The sequence below is a fragment of the Pongo abelii genome, chromosome 5 (genome assembly GCF_028885655.2).
Source record: "Pongo abelii isolate AG06213 chromosome 5, NHGRI_mPonAbe1-v2.0_pri, whole genome shotgun sequence".
Taxonomy (NCBI): domain Eukaryota; kingdom Metazoa; phylum Chordata; class Mammalia; order Primates; family Hominidae; genus Pongo; species Pongo abelii.
Window position 1 is genome coordinate 43,352,471 of NC_071990.2, and position 18,878 is coordinate 43,371,348.

Genomic DNA, 18,878 nt, shown 5'->3' on the forward strand with positions numbered 1-18,878 from the left:
TTTAAACCTATTTGATGTGTTTTAGTCCGTGTGGTTCTTACCCTTACAGATGCTTAAGTGGTCCTGTCATTGGCTGATGGGAGCCTCTTCAAGCTGAGCCTGAACCTTTTTATTTATTTATTTTTTTAAAGAGATAGGATCTTGCTATGTTGCCCAAGCTGAACTTGAACTCCGGGGCTCAAGCAGTCCTCCTACCTGAGCCACTCAAGTAACTGGGACTACAGGAGCATGGCATCATACCCAGCAGGCCTTGAATCTTTTTCTTTTTCCCCTGGACCTTTTGATGAGACCCAGCTAGTCTTTGCTTGTTTCCTTGTATGATAAGATGGAGTTCTAGGCTTCTCTTGTACATTTCCTATCCTAAAACTGGAATCAGCCAATTCTGCAAGGAGAAAGGACATAAATTTTTTAGAACATTAGTATAATATTACCAAAACATTTTCCAGAAGGGAATTATTATAATTTATATTCCCTCCAGCAAAGTAGAAGGACTATTTTCTCCATATGCTTACCAGCGTTGAGTGTTATTTTTAAAATCTTGGCCTTCATTTGATGGGTAGAACTTGTTCTAATTTACATTTCTTAGATTACTAGTGCATTGGAGTATTTTCTTTTTCTTTTTTTGAGACAGAGTCTCGCTGTATCCCCAGGCTAGAGTGCAGTGGCGTGATTTTGGCTGACAGCAACCTCTGTCTCCTGGGTTCCAGTGATTCTCTTGCCTCAGTCTCCTCAGTAGCTGGGATTACAGGCACGCAACACCATGTCCAGCTAATTTTTTGTATTTTTAGAATACAAAATACATGCTGGCCAGGCTGGTCTCGAACTCTAGACCTCGTGATCTGCCTGCCTTAGCTTTCCAAAGTGCTGGGATTACAGGTGTAAGCCACCATGCCTGGCCCGGAGTATTTTCTTATATTTATTAATCATTTATGTTTGTTTTGAGAACTCTTCATATTGTCTTGACCATGTTTCTATTAGAATTTTAGCAGGGTTTTTTTTTTTGTTGTTGTTGCTGTTGTTTTGTTTTTGTTTTTGTTTTTGAGATGGAATTTTGCTCTTAGTGCCCAGGCTGGAGTACAGTGGCGCAATCTTGGCTCACTGCAACCTCCGCCTCCGGGTTCAAGTGATTCTCTTGCTTCAACCTCCTGAGTAGCTGGGATTACAGGCATGCGCCACCTTGCCTGGCTAATTTTTTTGTATTTTTATTAGAGACAGGGTTTCACCATGTTAGGCTGGTTTTGAACTCCTGTCCTCAGGTGATCCGCCCGCCTCGGCCTCCCAAAGTGCTGGGATTACAGGTGTGAGCCACTGCGCCTGGCCGAATTTTAGCAGTTTTTATGATTGATTTGTTACTTTTCATATATCAAGGCCAGCAACCCCTCTTCTGTCATTTACTTAAAGTCATTTGTCTGACTTGTCATTGCTGCTGACGGTCATTTCTACCTTGTATCTTACATAGTCAGGCATTCTCCTTTAGATAGCATAGACTTTCCAGGCCTCTGTTGGCGGGGCCTCCTAGGATCAGAAAGCTGAAGTCTAATAGTGATCTCTAGGCATTCATTGGTGCATGAACATTACTGTGTTCTCTTCACCTAATAACTGTTTCTGTTCCTTGAGGCCAGAGGCCTGCTTCATACCAAGATGACTGGGTCCATTTTCACCCAGATAGGCTGACTCTGATTTTGGTTCATACTGAAGGTACTTCTGTTTTGAACAGCTTCAGGGGGAAGTAAATGAAACGATAAGCAACGCTAATGTGCACCCCTATTAGGAATGCAAGCAGAGCATTGTCTGGAGGTGCCCAAGGCAGACAGAATGCAAAGCTGCCAGCAATCAGCACCTACCTCTGTGAACTTCACCAGCACAGGGTGGCACCTCTTGAACTGTGGAGCCCCACGTACCTGTATTTAGTGATCAGGTGGAGCATCAGGCAGCTGAGGGACGGAGCTTCAGATCTCAGGGTGTCTATTCAGAGAGAACCACTACAGCAGAGATTGGATGAGGGAAATCAAGCAGGCACTTAGCATCTTCAAATGGTCTGCACGGAGGAATGCCAACAAAGGCCAGTGCTGGCTTAGGGATGGTTGTGATGGAGTGCAGGTCCTAAAAAATGAAAAAATCCTGAATATAATGATGACAATAAATAATGGCTAAGAGTCCAAACTCACATAATACTTCCTATGTGCCAGGCACTGTTTTACACTGCTGAATTTTCTTTTTGCAACAAGTCTATGAGGCCAGTACTGTTATTAGCATATTTTATTTAATTTATTTTGAGACAGGTCTTGCTCTGTCACACAGGCTGGGATGCAGTGGCACGATCATTGCTCACTGCAGCCTCAATCTGATCTCCTGGTCTCAAGTGATCCTCCCACCTCAGCCTCCTGAGTAGCTGGGACCACAGGTGCATACCACCATGCCCAGCTAATTCTTTTTTTTTTTTTTTTAATTTTTAGTAGAGATGAGGTCTTACTGTGTTGCCCAGGCTGGTCTTGAACTCCTGAGTTCAAGCAGTTCTCCCACCTTGGCCTCCCAAAGTGCTAGGATTACAGGCGTGAGCCACTGCACCTGGCCTATTAGCACCATTTTATAGATACAAAAATGAAGGCGTGGAAAGGATAAACAGCTTGTCCAAGGTCATACTCCTGGTAAGTGAGGGAGTGTATTTGAATACAGGTAGTCTGACTCCAGTCTCTGAACTTTTAACCTCATCTCCACCCTGCATCTACACTGTATGCCAGCGCCTTACAGTTACATGTTTTGTAAACTTTCCAGAGGCATTTCATCCTTGTAGAGGCCCTGCAGGATAGAGAGCAGGTGTTGCTGCTAGCCAGTTTTATTTATTTATTTAGAGATGTAGTCTCCCTCTGTCACCCAGGCTGGAGTGCAGTGGCGTGATCTCGGCTCACTGCAACCTCCGCCTCCCAGGTTCAAGTGATTCTCCTGCCTCAGCATCCCAAGTAGCTGGGACTACTTGGGAGTGTCTCTCTGTCTGTGTCTCTGCATGTTGATTTCTTACCTCCTCCATCTGTCTGCCAGGGCCCAGGTCTCACATTGTCTATCTGTCTCTCTGTCAGTCTCCCCTTCTCTGCCTCTCTCAATTTCTTCTGTTCCCTTACCACCACACCTGGCTAATTTTTGTATTTTTAGTAGAGATGGGGTTTCACCATGTTGGCCAGGCTGGTCTCAAACTCCTGACCTCAGGTGATCTGCCCACCTCAGCCTCCCAAAGTGCTGGGATTACAGGTGTGAGCCACTGCACCCGGCCCCATTTTAGATTTGGGAAAACCAAGGCCTAGACAGCAAGATGACTTGCTCAGAGCCAAGTCTAGGATGTAGGTCTTTCTGCCTTTGGTGGCTTGCATCAAAGTCAAATTCTTTGAGCCTTTTTTTTTTTTTTTTTTTAAGAGATGGGGTCTCGGTCTGTCACCCAGGCTGCAGTGCAGTGGCACAATCATAGCTCACTGTCATCTTGAATTCCTGGGCCTATGTGATCCTCTTGCCTCAGCTTCCCAGGTAGCTGGGACTATAGGCACGTGCCACTGCACACAGCTAATTTTTTTTTTTTTTTTTTTTTTTAGAGGCAGGGTTTTGCTCTGCTGCTTAGACTGGTCTTGAATTCCTGAGCTCCTCCCATCTCAGCCTCCCAAAGTGCTCTTCTTTGATACTCTTCGGAACAGTATTGCCCTTAGACAGATACAAACAAGGTATTTTCCTATGCCGGGTGTGGTGGCTCACACCTGTAATCCCAGCACTTGGGGAGGTCGAGGCGAGTGGATCGTTTGAGGCCAGGAGTTTGAGTTCGAGCCTAGCCAACATGGTGAAACCCCGTCTCTACTAAAAATACAAAAATTAGCCAGGTATGGTGGCACGTAGCTCTAGTCCTAGCTACTGGGGAGCCTGAGGCAGGAGAACCACTTGAGCTTAGGAGGCAGAGGTTGCAGTGAGCCAAGATTGCACCAGTGCACTCCAGCCTGGGTGACAGAGTGGTACTCCAGCTCAAAAAAAAAAGGAAAGTGTTTTCCTTTTCCCTTTTCCCTCTGGGGTCTGGTGAACACATGGATTTTACCTAAGACTTTTCTGGGCACAGTTGTTTCCTTCTGGCCCTAGGCTCTTGGGAGCTGGGGGTATGTGCCTGCCTTTGCGATCTCACAGTCAGAGCCCGGGCCTGGCCCTTTCTGGAAGCCAAGTGCTTTGCCCTTGCTTAAGGAGCAGCAACTTAAGCTCCAAAAGTAGCAGGAGTGCTGGGTCAGGGGTTCTGGAAAAGTTGGATGGAAATTGCTCTGCTGTTGTCTCACTCCTGGCCTAATGGCCCAGACCATTTTAGATGTCAGGAAGTGTAACAGTACGGCGCATTTATCTTGATGAATAATGGATGAGCCCAGGGAAGGTACTGTATTCTTCCTGGTGAATTATTTACCAGGAGCCTCTAATTTGAGGGCTCTCCATTATAAATGGTCTGAATCTGGTGTATATATAGAGCCTCCGCCCCTCTCTTTCACTCCCTCCAGCCTTCCACCAACAGACAAGCTGTAACCTTCAGGATCTAGTGTTATCCTGGGCAGCCCCGAGGCCTGTGGCCGGGGACTCAGTCTGGAGTCCCTTTGGTTGCTGGGGAGGGTGATGGGAGGGGGTGGGCAGGGCCCCCCTGCTAGAAACACAGGACAGACCTGCCAGGGGCAGCTGGGGTAAATGGGCTGGGGCCTGCCCTGCAGGCATGGGGAGCCCCATGTGTGCATGCGTGTGCGTGTGTCACGTGTGCGTGCTGTTTCTTGTCCCTTTGTCTCTGTCTCTCTATGATTCTATGTTACTTGATCTCTGTCTCTCAGTTTCTCACTGTCTGTGTCTCTGCATGTTGATCTCTCACCACCTCCATCTGTCTGCCAGGGCCTGGGTCTCACATTGTCTGTCTGTCTGTCTGTCTGTCTCTGTCAGTCTCCCCTTCTCTGTCTCTCTCAATTTCTTCTGTTCCCTTATCTCATCTCCCTGTCTCCCTCTGTTTCTCCCTTTGTCTCTCTCCTGTCTGTCTCTGTCTGTGTGTGACTTTGGAGGTCCGTAAGAGGCACCCCCTGGAATGGGGGCACAGCCAGTTCCAGACTTCAGTGAAGCCAGATCTCGGTGCCTTCCAGACCCTGACTGAAAGATCAAGGGAGTAGGCATGAAATAAACTTGAGGTTTTTTGTCATTTTTTTGGCTATTCAGTTCAGCGATTGCATCAGCCACCCCTAGGAGCCCTTTTCTCAGCCATCCGCATGTGCTTTATGCTTTATGTTTTCCCCTGAAGTGGGTTGTCCTTAGGCTTTTGGCATCTGGTGATGAGATGCAAGATTTTGGTGCTTTTAAAAATAACTTCTGTGGGAGGTCTAGGTAGGCGGATTGCCTGAGGTCAGGAGTTCGAGACCAGCCTGGCCAACATGGTGAAACCCTGTCTCTACTAAAAATACAAAAAAATTAGCGGGGCATGGTGGTGCATGCCTGTAATCCCAGCTGCTTAGGAGGCTGAGGCAGGAGAATCGCTTGAACCTGGGAGGCGGAGGTTGCAGTGAGCCGAGATCTTGCCATTGCACTCCAGCCTGGACAACAAGAGCTAGACTTTGTCTCAAAAAAAAAAAAACTTTACAAAAAAATAACTTTACAAGGAGTTGTTTCTGTCCTTTATTCATCAGTTTGTTTTTTTAATCTATTGTTATTGATTAGAAGATTAAAATACTTACTTTGCTATCTTTAGCCAGAATGCTTTTTCTAAACAGCTAATTTTTTTTAAAGTATGACTCTTTTTTGGTTATTTTCCTTAAAAATAAAGGAACAATCATTAGTAATGTAGTTAAGAGATTAAATAAAATTAATGCATTAAAATATGCATTAATATTTAAAATATAAACTTATTAGGAAGTTTATATTTTAAGCAGTAAAGTGGAGTTTGTAAGGAGTCTAGGAAGTATCTGGGAAGATCTGATGGTTTGACTGTAGCCGAGCAGGTGGCCTGTCCCCATCCCCCTATGCCCGCAGGGCTCACCTAATAACACTGGGCTGGCTCCACTACCTGTGAGTAATATTTGAGCAACAACCATGGCTGCAGTTGATGGCTCCTGCAAGATCTCTTCCCCTCGTCTCCTCCTGCAAGATCTCTTCCCCTCGTCTCTGGTGCATTGTTATCTCAACATTTTCCCAGCCACAGAGATGGCTGCGAGGAGAACTTTTGATGGCAGGAGGAGATCTGCCTTCAGAAAGGGGCAGTGGGGGCCGGGCGGGGTGGCTCACACCTATAATCCCAGCGCTTTGGGAGGCCGAGATGAGCGGATTGCTTGAGGTCAGAAGTTCAAGACCAGCCATGGCCAACATGGAAAAACCCTGTTTGTACTAAAAATACAAAAATTAGCCTGGCACTGTGGCGGGTGTCAGCTATTCGGGAGGCTGAGATGGGAGAATCGCTTGAGCCCAGGAGGCGGAGGTTGCAGTGAGCCAAGATTGCGCGACTGCACTCCAACCTGGGTGACAGAGCGAGACTCCATCTCAAAAAAAAAAAAAAAGAAGGGGGCAGTGGGCCCTGTGCAAAATCCTGCTCCCATGCCCCTCTCCCATGGGCCTGGGTCCAGGAGTGTACCCTTGCCCCTCCAAGCTCGTGGCTCTTCTAAGCACCCTACAGCCCACTCCCTCAGTCTGGAGCCTTCTCTTTGTTTGTATCCCAAGTTGGGCCTAAAGTCTAGTCTTATAGGCCTGAGTGGAGCAACCCCCTTGTGAGACCCCTCTCCAGAAAGAAGGGTTGGTTTCCAGAAACAGCAGCTGCCCAGACAGGTGGAGACACTGTGTTCCCCAAAGGAAGGGTAGCAGGAGGGGCCTTTGAGAGAGGGTCTGTGGCTTTGCTCCCGGCCAGCCGGCCAGCCATGAGAAGGGATGGCCAGGCTGTCCAGGGGCATGTTCGCCTCCTGCACATGTGCTAACATTGCCTCATGTCCCCGCAGCCTGCTGCCACAGGCCCTGGGCGGCTCATGCTTTCCACATCACAACATAGCAAAGTGATTTCCTCACATTCCCCACTCTTGTCTGCTCCGGGAAGTGGTTTGCAGAACGCTTCTAAATATAAAAGTATGAGACTGATTCTTTCTCTTATCCCTTTGAAACCAGCCGAGGTCCAGCCTCTGTTGACTTTTTGGGCTTGAGTGGAGGAGGAAGGAGGCCAGGAAAAGCTGGTTTTGTGTGTGTGTGTGTATATGGATACATGTGCATGGGACCAGGTTCTGAGGATACGCAGAGGAGTGGTGGAAACAGACAAGGGTGAGTAGGTGATAGAGGCTAGGGCTGGGTGCTGGGGCATGCAGAGGAGAGGCTGTAGACTTCAACTATGTTTTTATTTTTATGTATTTATTTATTTTTTGAGACTTAGTCTCGCTGTATCGCCCAGGCTGGAGTACAGTGGTGCCACCTCGACTCACTGCAACCTCCGCCTCCTGGGTTCAAGCGATTCTCGTGCCTCAGCCTCCCGAGTAGCTGGGATTATAGGCGCCCAACACTACACCTGGCTAATTTTTGTATTTTTAGTAGAGACGGGGTTTCACCATGTTGCCCAGGCTGATCTCAAGCTCCTCAGCTGAGGTGATCTGCCCGCTTTGGCCTCCCAAAGTGCTGGGATTACTATCAGGCATGAGCCACCGTGCCCGCCGTAGACTTGAACTGTGGACAGCTCTGTTCAGCCACCTGTTTAAAAGAGCATTCATTTGCTTCTCCCCCAGAAAAGCCCAATACATGAATCCACTGGGGAGAAGAGCAGGATGTAAGAGAAGGCCACAGAGAAGGATCCTCAAAACATAGTGCTGAGTATGAACAATGAGTAGGAAGCAGCTGAGAGATCTTGCAGGACCGTTCACATGAGTAAGAAATACCTGCCCGTGGAACACCAATTGTATTTTACAAGAGCACATGCAAACAAAAGGACTCATGTGAAACACAATAGATTGGTTGTGGAGGGAATGCGGGTAACAGGGAATTAATGAGTGAAATGAGAAGCAGCCAGTGTGGCATCACAGAAAGAAGGCAGACTTGGGAGCCAGACAGACCCAGGGGCAGCTCCTGAGCCTGCCATTTACTGGGGCATCCTTGACTCCGGTTTCCTTGTCTGTAAAATGAGGCTGATGGTGTTGAGGGTTCTCTGGATCAGAAATGTGTCCTCTTGGCTGGGCACGGTGGTTCACGCCAGTCCCAGTCTCTCCGCCAGGCGGGAGGCAGAGCACTTTGGGAGGCCAAGGCGGGCAGATCACCTGAGGCCAGGAGTTCCAGACCAGCCAACATGGTGAAACCCCGTCACTACTAAAAATACAAAAAATTAGCCAGGCATGGTGACGGGTGCCTGTAATCCCAGCTACTCAGGAGGCTGAGGCAGGAGAGGTGCTTGAACCTGGCAGGCGGAGGTTGCAGTGAGCCGAGATCATCGAGATCATGCCATTGCACTCCAGCCTGGGCAACAAGAGCAAAACTCTGTCCAAAAAAGAAAAGAAAAGAAAAGAAAAGAAATATGTCCTCTATCAGGCAGAATCCTATGGATTAAAAAAAGAAGAAGAAGAAAAAGGCAGTGTGTCTGTGCACAGGATCTGGCAAGAAGTGGGCAGTCAGAGGAACTAGGGCAGCCAGAAGCAGGTGGTCAGATGGGTCTTTTTTTTTTTTTGAGGATGGAACTGTTTCTCTCTGTGATTCAATACAGCGGTCACCAGCCACCTACGGCCCCTGAACACTGGAAGTGTGGCTAGTGTGACCGAGGAAATGAATTTTCAATTTTATTTCATTTAAATTAAATTTAGGCTGGGCACGTTGGCTCATGCCTGTAATCCCAGTACTTTGGGAGGCCGAGGTGGGTGGATCACCTGAGGTCAGGAGGTCGAGACCAGTCTGGCCAACATGGCGAAACCCCATCTCTACTAAAAATACAAAAATTAGCTGGGCGTGGTGGCGGACACCTGTAATTCCAGCTACTCGGGAGCTGAGGCAGGAGAATTGCTTGAACTCAGGAGGCGGAGGTTGCAGTGAGCTGAGACTGCACCACTGCACTCCAGCCTGGGTGACAGAGTGAGACTCTGTCTTGAAATAAATAAATAAATAAATAAATTTAAATAGCCTCATGTCGCTAGGGCTGTCATATTGGACAGAGCAGGTTTAAGGAATATTTTAACCTCTCTCTCTCTCTCTATATATATATATATGTATATATGTGTGTATATATACGTATATACGTATATATATATGTGTGTATATATATGTATGTGTGTGTGTGTATATATAAAATTTTTTTTTTGAGACAGGTTCTTGCTCTGTCACCCAGGCTGCAGTGACGTGATCTTGGCTCACTGCAACCTCCACCTCCCGGGTTCAAGCCATCCTCTCACTTCAGCCTCCCAAGTAGCTGGGACGACAGGTGGGCGCCACCACATTTGGCTTATTTTTTGTAGAGATGGGGTTTCACCATGTTGCCCAGGCTGGTCTCAAACTCCTGGGCTCAAGCGATTCTTCTACCTTGGCTTCCCAAAGTGTTGAGATTACAGGTATGAGCCACCACAACCAGGCTATTTTAACTTCTTAGAAGCCAGAGAAGATTTTCCTTATTGTATGGGATTGAGGCCACCTATCCCCAAGGGTAGGGTGGGTGAGGCAGGGTTGGGTGCAGGCAGGGTGTAAAGGGCGTCCTCCTCACCACCAGGAATTTGAGGTGACCTGCTGTGGCCACTCTGGCCAGGTCTGCAGGCTGTGCTTCTCAGCCTGGATTATTAGTCTCCTAGGCGGGAGACAGAGATGGGTGAAAAAGGCTCGTAAATTGGAATTTATCAGAGTTTTCTGAGCCTGTTTAGAAAATTAATCATTAAACTAAGGCTACAACCAGTCCAAGGTAGTGGTCCTGGCCTGTCTAGTTCACCCGCTGCCTCTGCGGGAAGGACCATGGGAAGCTGGCTCCCAGGCTCCACCCTGGCACTGTTCTCCATGGTGGACTCTGAAGGATCCTGCACATTGGAACCCCTGGGAGTCAGAGACCTGGAAGCACTCTGGGTCTGAACCCCTCCAGTGAATGGCTGTGGAGCCCACAGCAAATCTCTTCCCATCTTCCCTGGGTGATCAGGGGCTGGACTCCTTGTCCTCTGGGATCACTGGGAGCACTGGCTGAGCACCACGGAGGTCTTCCTGAGGCTGAGCTCGTGGCGTATTTCCCAGTCTCCTGTACCAGCAGCCCTGTTGCCTTCCCTGGGATGTATATTATTTCTGCAGGCTCCTCACTGGCGTCTTCAGGAGACAGCTGGCTGCTGTCTGTCCCTCTCCTCTTGGGGCCAAGAGTGGATTTGGGGCCAGATCTGTTCCCAGGCCTGGAGAGTGCTGAGAACTTGTGGTTCCCCTTGGCAATTCTGTTCCAGGTCCTCCTCCCTGCATTCACCTTTGGAAGGGGTCTCCTTAGTCCGAGAGCTTTTGAATCCTGGGTTCCGCGGTTCCTTAGAATTTCTGGGGTTTTTAACTTTCCTGAAAAATAGTCAGACTTTTTTGTGTCTATACTTAATGTGAATTTCATTTAAATATCATAGGGAGGGACTGTAGGCTGATAAAGCGTTACTAAAATTGGTTTCAAGGCTACCATCTTCCAAGGAAGAAAACTGAGACTCAGAGAGGAAAATTAAGTTGGCCAAGATGGATAAATGTAGATGTAGGACAATATTTCAGGTCAGATGGACACTTGAGTGACTTCATTCCCCCACGCGTGCTCTCAGGGTATTTACTGCGTGTTCCAGGCATCAGAGGGGCACAGATTGTCACACTGGGCACAAATGTCTGCCATTCCCTCCAGCTTACTAGCTTGGGGGATAAAGCTTTCAGTCACAGCAGAGATAAGAGTGACGGGGTATTCCAGGCAATGAAATTTCAGTGCAAGTGTGTGGCCAAGGCAGGAGATGGCAGAGGCAGGTCTCCTGGGGAGGCTGCGCGGGGCTGAACCGAGGAACAGAGCAGCTCATCAGAATGATGCTGGATCCCTGTTTGCAGCCCCCAGCTGCCTCAGACCCCACACACCTGCTGTTTGTTAGGTCACTCTTAATCCCTCCCAGGCTTGGTGCTGCATTTACCTCTGTGATTACTGTAACTACCTCTGTGATTCATTGCAGCCAGTCCAATGTTAGGTCTTGGTGACTGTTCAGTTGCATGCTCTCATTTCTGTAATTTTACAGATAGGACTGCCTGGGAGGAGGTGGCGATTGTTCAGGGTCACCCTGATTAGTGACTGTATCAAACCAGAACCCAGGTTTCCCTAACTTATGTTCCTTCCATCTCATCACACCACCTCACTCCAGCTGTGTTTTTCATTCATTGCTACTTCCTAAGAGACTCCACAGCCATTTAAGGGTCACTAAAGGCAAGAGGCATGTACTGGGTACAACCCTTCCAGCCCCAGAAGAAGACAGGTGGGGTCCAGGGGCTGATGGTGACCCCTGGCTGGGGAGCACCTTACGTCACGTGCCACGTTTCTGTTTTTTTGACTATGTCGCTCAGGCGGAACTCCTGACCTCAAGGGATCCTCTTGCCTCATCCTCCCAAGTTGCTGGGATTACAGGCACTGTGCCTGACTCAGCTGGCTGGCATTCTTGTCTCTCCATGCTTGGATACCACATGATGCCGGACCCAAGGCCTTACTCCTGCTGTTAGAGGTTAATCTGCCCCCTCCAGGGCCTCCAGGGAGTGGGACAGGCAAGTCTGAGTTTCGGTTTTCACCCGAGATGTAAGAGCCGGCCTGCTAAATTGTTTCTGCCCCAGTCCTTGGTGATCCTGTTCTGTTTCTCTAATCTGGATGTGGGAACCTCTCCAGATACTAATATTAAGTCCCAGGATAGGAAAACTCAGCAGGGTCCCTGGGTCTGCTCCCTCTTGCCCTGCTTAGGGCAAGGGCTGGGATGGATTTTGGAGGGCTCCTGTTGGTGAACCTGGGACCTTTTGTAGACCCTGGGAAGACAGAAGGGGAGCAGAAATTTGTGCTCTGCAGCTCGCTGGGTCTTGGAGTCAGCTTGTCCATCTTCAGTGACTGCTGAACCCTTATGCTCTGGGCTCACCATCAGACAGTCTGGGTTGCTTGCACTGAAACCACATACAGTGTACTGGTGGTAGTCGGGGGAGACATTCTAAATCCTCAGAGTCACAAATATCCCTGCAGCATTTTGTGTTTCTGCCAACCTGAGTGAAAGGGAGATGACTGGACTTACTGCTCACTCAAATGAGTTATTCCTGTAGCGATTGAGACTGTTCTTCAAAACATTACGAATGTGGCCAGGCGTGGTGGCTCATGCCTGTAATCCTAGCACTTTGGGAGGCTGAGGCAGGAGGATCACTTCAGCCCAGGAGTTCAGTACCAGCCTGGGCAACCTAGGGGGACCCCAGTTCTACAAAAACAATTTGAAAATTAGCTGGGCATGGAGGCACGTGCCTGTGGCCCCAGCTACTCAGGAGGCTGAGGTGGGAGAATTGCTTGGGCCTTGGAGGTTGAGGCTGCAGTGAGCCGTGATTGCACCACTGCACTTCAGTGTGGGGCGACAGAATGAGACCCTATTTCAAAAAGAAAAAAAATGTCTCTGGGCCACACACCTTTGGGGTGTCTCAAGAGCAGTCCAGAGTATCAGTCAGATCTTTAAGGTATGAGGTCTGCAGTACAGTGCACTGGGCCCTGGGGGAGGATTAGGTAGGCTATTCAGGGATTGGGGAGGCACCCTGGGCCCTCTGGCTTGGCCTTCAGAGTTTCCAAGTGGTGGGGACTTGAGAGGAAGTTTGTCCTCTGTGGGTCAGGGAGCCCCGGGGCTGCTCCTCCCCTGGAACATTTATGCTTCTCAGGTTGAGGGCTGCTTCTCCTGGCCTGTGGCCTGGCGCTGTCTCCCTACACTGGGAAGCTGGCAAACCTCTCCCTTGGGGGTCTATGTATGCCCTACAGGAGCCACCCACCTTGACCTGGACTCTAGGGGCCATCTGGCATTCGGGATATTCCCTACAGGGACCCGGGCTGTGGAGCCAGGGACTGAGTCTTTTTTTTTTTTTTGAGATGGATCTTGCTCTGTCACCCAGGCTGGAGTGCAGTGGCATGATCTCGGCTCACTGCAACCTCTGTCTCCCTGGTTCAAGCGATTCTCCTGCCTCGGCCTCCCAAGTAGCTGGGATTACAGGCACGTGCCACCATGCCCAGCTAATTTTTTATTTTTAGTAGATATGGGGTTTCACCATGTTGACCAGGCTGGTCTCGAACTCCTGACCTTGGGTGGTCCACCTGCCTTGGCCTCCCAAAGTGTTGGGATTACAGGCGTGAGCCACCACACCCGGCCAAAGGACTGAGTCTTTAGTGTGGTGCTGGTATGGAAGAGTCAGACACATATGTGTGGCTGATTGACTTTGGGTGTGAGAGATCCTGCAATTATTCACACAGTCATGCTCCACCATGCAAAATCCCCATGCCTCTGTGGAGCACACTCCTGGAGGACTTCTGGGCTGGTAGCATCAAGCTCCCCACTCAACCAGGGTCTTTCTATCTCAGCCTGGTCCTGAGACATCTGAAGGATGGCGTTTTCTTTCACCATGTTGGCCAAGCTGGTCTCAAACTCCTGATTTTGTGATCCGCCCGCCTTGGCCTCCCAAAGTGCTGGGATTACAGGCGTGAGTCACTGCGCCTGGCTGGATGGCATTTTCTTTAATGAGAGAGAGAAGTTGATTGATAGAATCAAACAGTGATGTGTGGCAGATTCTGGGGCCTATATAGGTCCTGGGGGTGTTTTTCCTAAACCAGGAGTTCTAGCTCCTGAGAGATGGATAGTTGAGTGGCCCAGATGGATCCTTGGATTGAAGCAGCCAAAATTACTTAGAGTGGGAGTGCTTAGGAAAAACTTCCTGCTGCTCCCTGCTCTCTGTAACAATTGTGTTTACACATATGTGTGTGTATACACACACACACATATACACACATGGGCCGGCTGGGCCTGAGCCCAGAGAGCAACACGGAGGGTGGGCACCAGACCAGATGCTGGTGAGGGTGGGGGTGGAAGGCAAGCGCAGGAGACGCAGGCAGAGTGAGTGTCTGCATATAGATGGCTGTTAGGGAGCCAAGGAAATGGCTTGGAAAATGTCCTTATTGGGTGTTTGCAGCTCCGGCTTTGTTGGGGTCGGCGCCTGGTGTGGGCAGATGGCCCCGTCTGCCTGTTGTTGCTGAGGCTTCTTGCCTGCTGAGCCCAGTGCGGCAGGCTCTACCGGGGAAGCAGCACCCTCTGCGTTTTGTGCTGTGTGTGGGCTTTGTGAATGTGAACCCGTTAGCCCTTACTCAGGTGGGGTGGTGGGGCCGCTGTCGCCATTTCACGGCAAAGAAAGGGTGCAGAGGCCACACTAAGGTAGCGTCACTAGGGAGCAGCGGAGGCAGGGCTGTTTGGCAGCAGCAAAGCTGCCCATGGAGCTGGCTGCCTCCGGGGTCACGTGGCCTGCATCTCCATGGGGGCTTGTGTGCATTGGAGGGGGTTGCATGGCATGGCCTGGTGGCGAAAGAGGAGGCAGCCTTGGGAAGCCCAGGACCTTTCCCAGACCACAGTCCTGGGGGCATACTCAAGTCGGGGGAGGGGACAGGAATGTGCTGGTGACTACACCACCTTGAGGCAGGTACCACTTCAATCCCGAACCGCCTGCCTTCTTCTCTGTCATTGCTGTCCTCCATTTCTTGTTATCAGCAAAGCTTCTGACAAAGCAAAAGTAGAGTCCCTTACTTCCCAGCTCCTTTCTTGGAGTCTGACCTTTCTGCCAGGGCTCCTTTGTCTGCTTCCCCAAAACAAAACAGCGGACCAAAGCCAGGCATGGTGGCTCATGCCTATAATCTCAGCACTTTGGAAGCCGAGGTGGGAGGATCGCTTGAGCCAAGGAGTTCAAGACCAGCCTGGGCAACATGGCAAAACCCTGTCTCTATAAAAAACTAGCTGGGCGTGGTGGCGCATGCTTGAGGTCCCAGCTACCTGGGAGGCCGAGGTGGGAGGATCATTTGAGCCCTGGAGGTCAAGGCTGCAGTGAGCCATGATGGCACCACTGTACTCCAGCCTGGGCAACAGAGTGAGACCCTATCTCAAAAATAGCCCAACAACAAACAATAGGCCAACGTCCCCCGCTGCAAGCTGGGCAGATGGCCAGGCTGGGCACACCACAGACTGTCTTCTGAGCAAACATGGGTGCCGCAGCACTGGACCAACCTGAATAAGGGGCCTCATGGTTGAGGTGCGTATAGCAGGGGCTGGGGGCTTGGAGCAGACCTGGGAGCTACATTCTCTGCCTTTTGAAACATCTGCCGGGCGGGGTGGCTCACGCCTGTAATCCCAGCACTTTGGGAGGCCGAGGCGGGCAGATCACCTGAGGTTGGGAGTTCAAGACCAGCCTGACCAACATGGAGAAACTCAGTCTCTACTAAAAATACAAAATTAGCTGGGCGTGGTAGCTCATGCCAGTAATCCCAGCTAGTCGGGAGGCTGAGACAGGAGAATCGCTTGATCCCGGGAAGCGGAGGTTGCCGTGAGCTGAGATTGTGCCATTGCATTCCAGCCTGGGCAACAAGAATGAAAACTCTGTCTCAAAAAAAAAAAAAAGAAAAAAAAGAAAAAAGAAACATCTAAAGTCCGTCCCAGCCAAGCACTAACCAGGACCTGCTGTGAGCTGACGTCAGGACAGAGGCCCCCTCGGGGCCGGCTTTGATGTTTCCCAGGCCCAGTCGTTGGGGCACAGGGGGCTCTGAGTGGCAGTCTGGGAATGCAGCATCTCTCACCACAGCTATGGAGCAGCCCAGTCCCAGCCCCAGGAGTGGGTGCTGGAGGCTGAGCTGGGGGTGGCCGAGGCTGAGCTGGGGTCTCTCTGAGTCATGCTGTCTCTTCTCCCAGCTTGGGTTTCTGTGGCAGGTGGTCTGTGGTTCCTGCAAGCTCAGGGCCCCTTCCCCTCTATCCCACCCACCACCTGCTTATTCCCTTCAGACTTCTCTGCTGTGGCGGCCCCTCCCCTGGCCAGGGTCTGGGAGTGGTCCTGGCACTTGGCAAGTGGAGAGCTTTCTAATCTTCTTAGAAGTTGAGTCCTTGAGCAGGAAGGGTGATCGTGAGAATACTAACAGTAGCTGCCGTTTACTGAAGATGAACCCTTTGCAAGGCACTTCATGTATGTTTCCAGGTTTACAACTCATGACAGCCTTGTGAGAGAGGCAGAGGAAGCTGAGACACAGTCTGTGTTACTTACCCAAGGTCAGACACACTGAGTGTAACAGGTCAGGATCTGAGCCCAGCCTGTCTCATTCCAGCCCCTTAGTTGCTCCTCTGTGTGGGTGAGACTCCTGGCTCCCCACCATGTCTGCAGAAGCTGAGCGGGGAAGTGGGGGCTTGTCCACACTTCGAAGGCAGGTGATCTCTCTTTGGTCTTTGACAAGTCTCCTGGAGTTCTGGGTCAAAGATCCTAGGATTTTGGGCAGGGTGCCGTGGCTCACGTCTGTAATCCCAGAACTTTAGGAGGCCGAGGTGCGTGGATCACTTGAGGTCAGGAGCTCGAGACTAGCCTGGCCAACATGGTGAAACCCTGTCTCCACAAAAAATACAAAAATTAGCCAGGCGTGGTGGTGCGTACCTGTAATCGCAGCTACTCGGGAGGCTAAGGCATGGGAACCGCTTAAATCCGAGAGGTGGAGGTTGCAGTGAGCCAAGATTGCACCACTGCACTCCAGCATGGGTGGCGGAGTAAGTAAGACTCCGTCTCAAAAAAAAAAAAAGAGAGGTCCTAGAATTTTGGCGAGTCACATTTGCAAGGCCCACTGGGGACTCAGTCTGATTCTGCCCATCTGCGTCATGAGAGGTGCTCCAGAAGTACCCTGTGCACCAGTTCTTGCCCTACACTTCCTCAGAGGTCACTTCAGTTCAGGCAGTGCTTGCTGGGTGCCTTTGTGTGCCTGACATTGTCTGCAAGAGGTGTGTCCACTTCACTACCTGGCAGTGGGGAATGTGACTCCTCATTGTAGGATCAGATGCTTTGAGGGTTGTTTCTGAGTCCCTGGGCAGGGATGGGAAGAATACAGAGTTGGTTTCTTTGGGTCATAGTCCTGCCTCTGCCACATATGAGCTATTTGATCTTGGGCAGATTCCTTCTTGTGCCCGGAACTGGGTTTACCCATCTGTACCACAGTGCCGAGCAGGAACAGAGCCCTATTCCTGTGGATCATTTGGAAATGTGTAGGGGTGTGTTTGAATTGTCACAATGCCGGGAGGGCAGATTTGTTAACTTGTACAGCAGGTGGGATAGCCAACCCAGAGAACCATCAGTGCCACGCTGAGAAGTAATGGGCTGCTCAGAGCTGCTTCCAGCTCCATGACTGGGTTTTGTCAGGAGATGTGGGCTGGCACCTATGAGCATGTTGGGAGATGGAACAACACCAGGGGCAGCCCCTCATCTGGACCTAGCCTGGGGGATCCTGGAATTGTCTTGACACTGACTTTATGAGGAGACTGATTCTCATGCTGTAAATAACAGAACCCCACCTCCAGGGACTTGGAAGGGGCTCTGTAGGCCAAGATTAGTTTCCAGTGGTTTGGGAAGGGATGGAAAAGACCCCATTAGTACCTTTTTGCCCTTGCCCAGCCAGTTTGGCTCAAGGCAGAGCCTGCTGCTTCATGTAGCAGTTCCAGGTGGCCCATTTCTTCTTCCAGGGGCGGGGGGATCGGAGAGTCCTCTTCTGTGTTCAAGGCCCAGTGGCTCCAGGCCTCTGCAAGGTGCCTACGCGGGCTAGGAACAAAACCCAGTGTGTTGCTCCTGCCGCCGCCGTAACCATGCCACCCACCTGCCCGGCTCTGCCCTCCGCCTCCCTAAACCCGTCTGCCATACAGTGTAGCCTTCTTCCTCTTTCCTTTGTTCCCACTTACTGTGGTTCCACCTTTGGTTGCAGGAACCCTGTGGCCAGAGCTGAACTATAATGGTGCAGGAAGGGGAATGACTTCAAGTGGAACTCTGGAACCACATGGCTCACCTCTTAACACAGAGAAGCTGACCTTGGCCACAGATGGATTTTCAGGGATAAAGAACAGGACATGGGGCCGGGTGCAGTGGCTCACGCCTGTAATCCCAGCACTTTGGGAGGCCGAGGTGGGCGGATCACGAAGTCAGGAGATCGAGACCATCCTGGCTAACATGGTCAAACCCCATCTCTACTAAAAATACAAAAAATTAGCCGGGCGTGGTGGTGGGCGCCTATAGTCCCAGCTACTCGGGAGGCTGAGGCAGGAGAATGGCGTGAGTCCAGGAGACGGAGCTTGCAGTGAGCCAAGATCGCGCCACTGCACTCCAGCCTGGGTGACAGAGCAAGACTCCGTCTAAAAAAAAAAAAAAAAAAAGAACAGGGACATGGGAATGACCTTGGCTTGGCTTGTTTTTGGCAATAGTCCAGGTTTCTAGAGAATCTTGGCTTCTCCAGTGATGGGTTGGGTTTTTTCAAAGAAGCATCTGGGAAACGTTGGGCTGCAGAGCATTTGCGGATGAGATTCAAAACATCCCATCTGTGGCTACCTCTGATGCTGGCACCGTCGAGGGGCGTGAGTGAAGCCATCTTTCCAGGATGCTGTTTGGGTCATGATTTAACTTTACTAAACCTCCTGAGTCTGTACTGGGGGAAGGTGGCCTGCAATATCCCCGGCTCCTCAGCCTGGCATCAAAACCTCCTGTGATCTGACCCTGCAGGCCAGGCTCTCTTTTGCTAGGAAGCCTCCCTGTGCAGCCAGCCCTCAGGGATCCCTTCTTCCTTCGTGCTCAAGTCACTACTGCCTGCCCACCCCATTCATTTGGCATTTATGTGACTGTAACTGTGTTCTGTGTGCCCCTCTAGTCTTCAGACCTCTTGAGGA

The 18,878-nt window shown here is 50.4% G+C and overlaps 1 protein-coding gene across 11 annotated transcripts in view; it reads left to right on the forward strand.

The window, feature by feature from the left end:
• Positions 1-18,878, forward strand: part of PTK7 (protein tyrosine kinase 7 (inactive)) — an 86,174-nt gene that overhangs the window by 33,722 nt on the left and 33,574 nt on the right. The window contains exon 1 of one of the 11 annotated variants that reach the window (XM_063725246.1): positions 7,048-7,275. The exons of 9 other annotated variants lie outside the window; for them this stretch is intronic. In XM_063725246.1, the coding sequence (XP_063581316.1) occupies positions 7,212-7,275 (64 nt within the window). In that variant the 5' untranslated portion in view covers positions 7,048-7,211. Of the gene's footprint in view, positions 1-7,047; positions 7,276-18,878 lie in introns of those variants that run through there. One more of the 11 variants, XM_063725244.1, reaches the window with a different exon arrangement.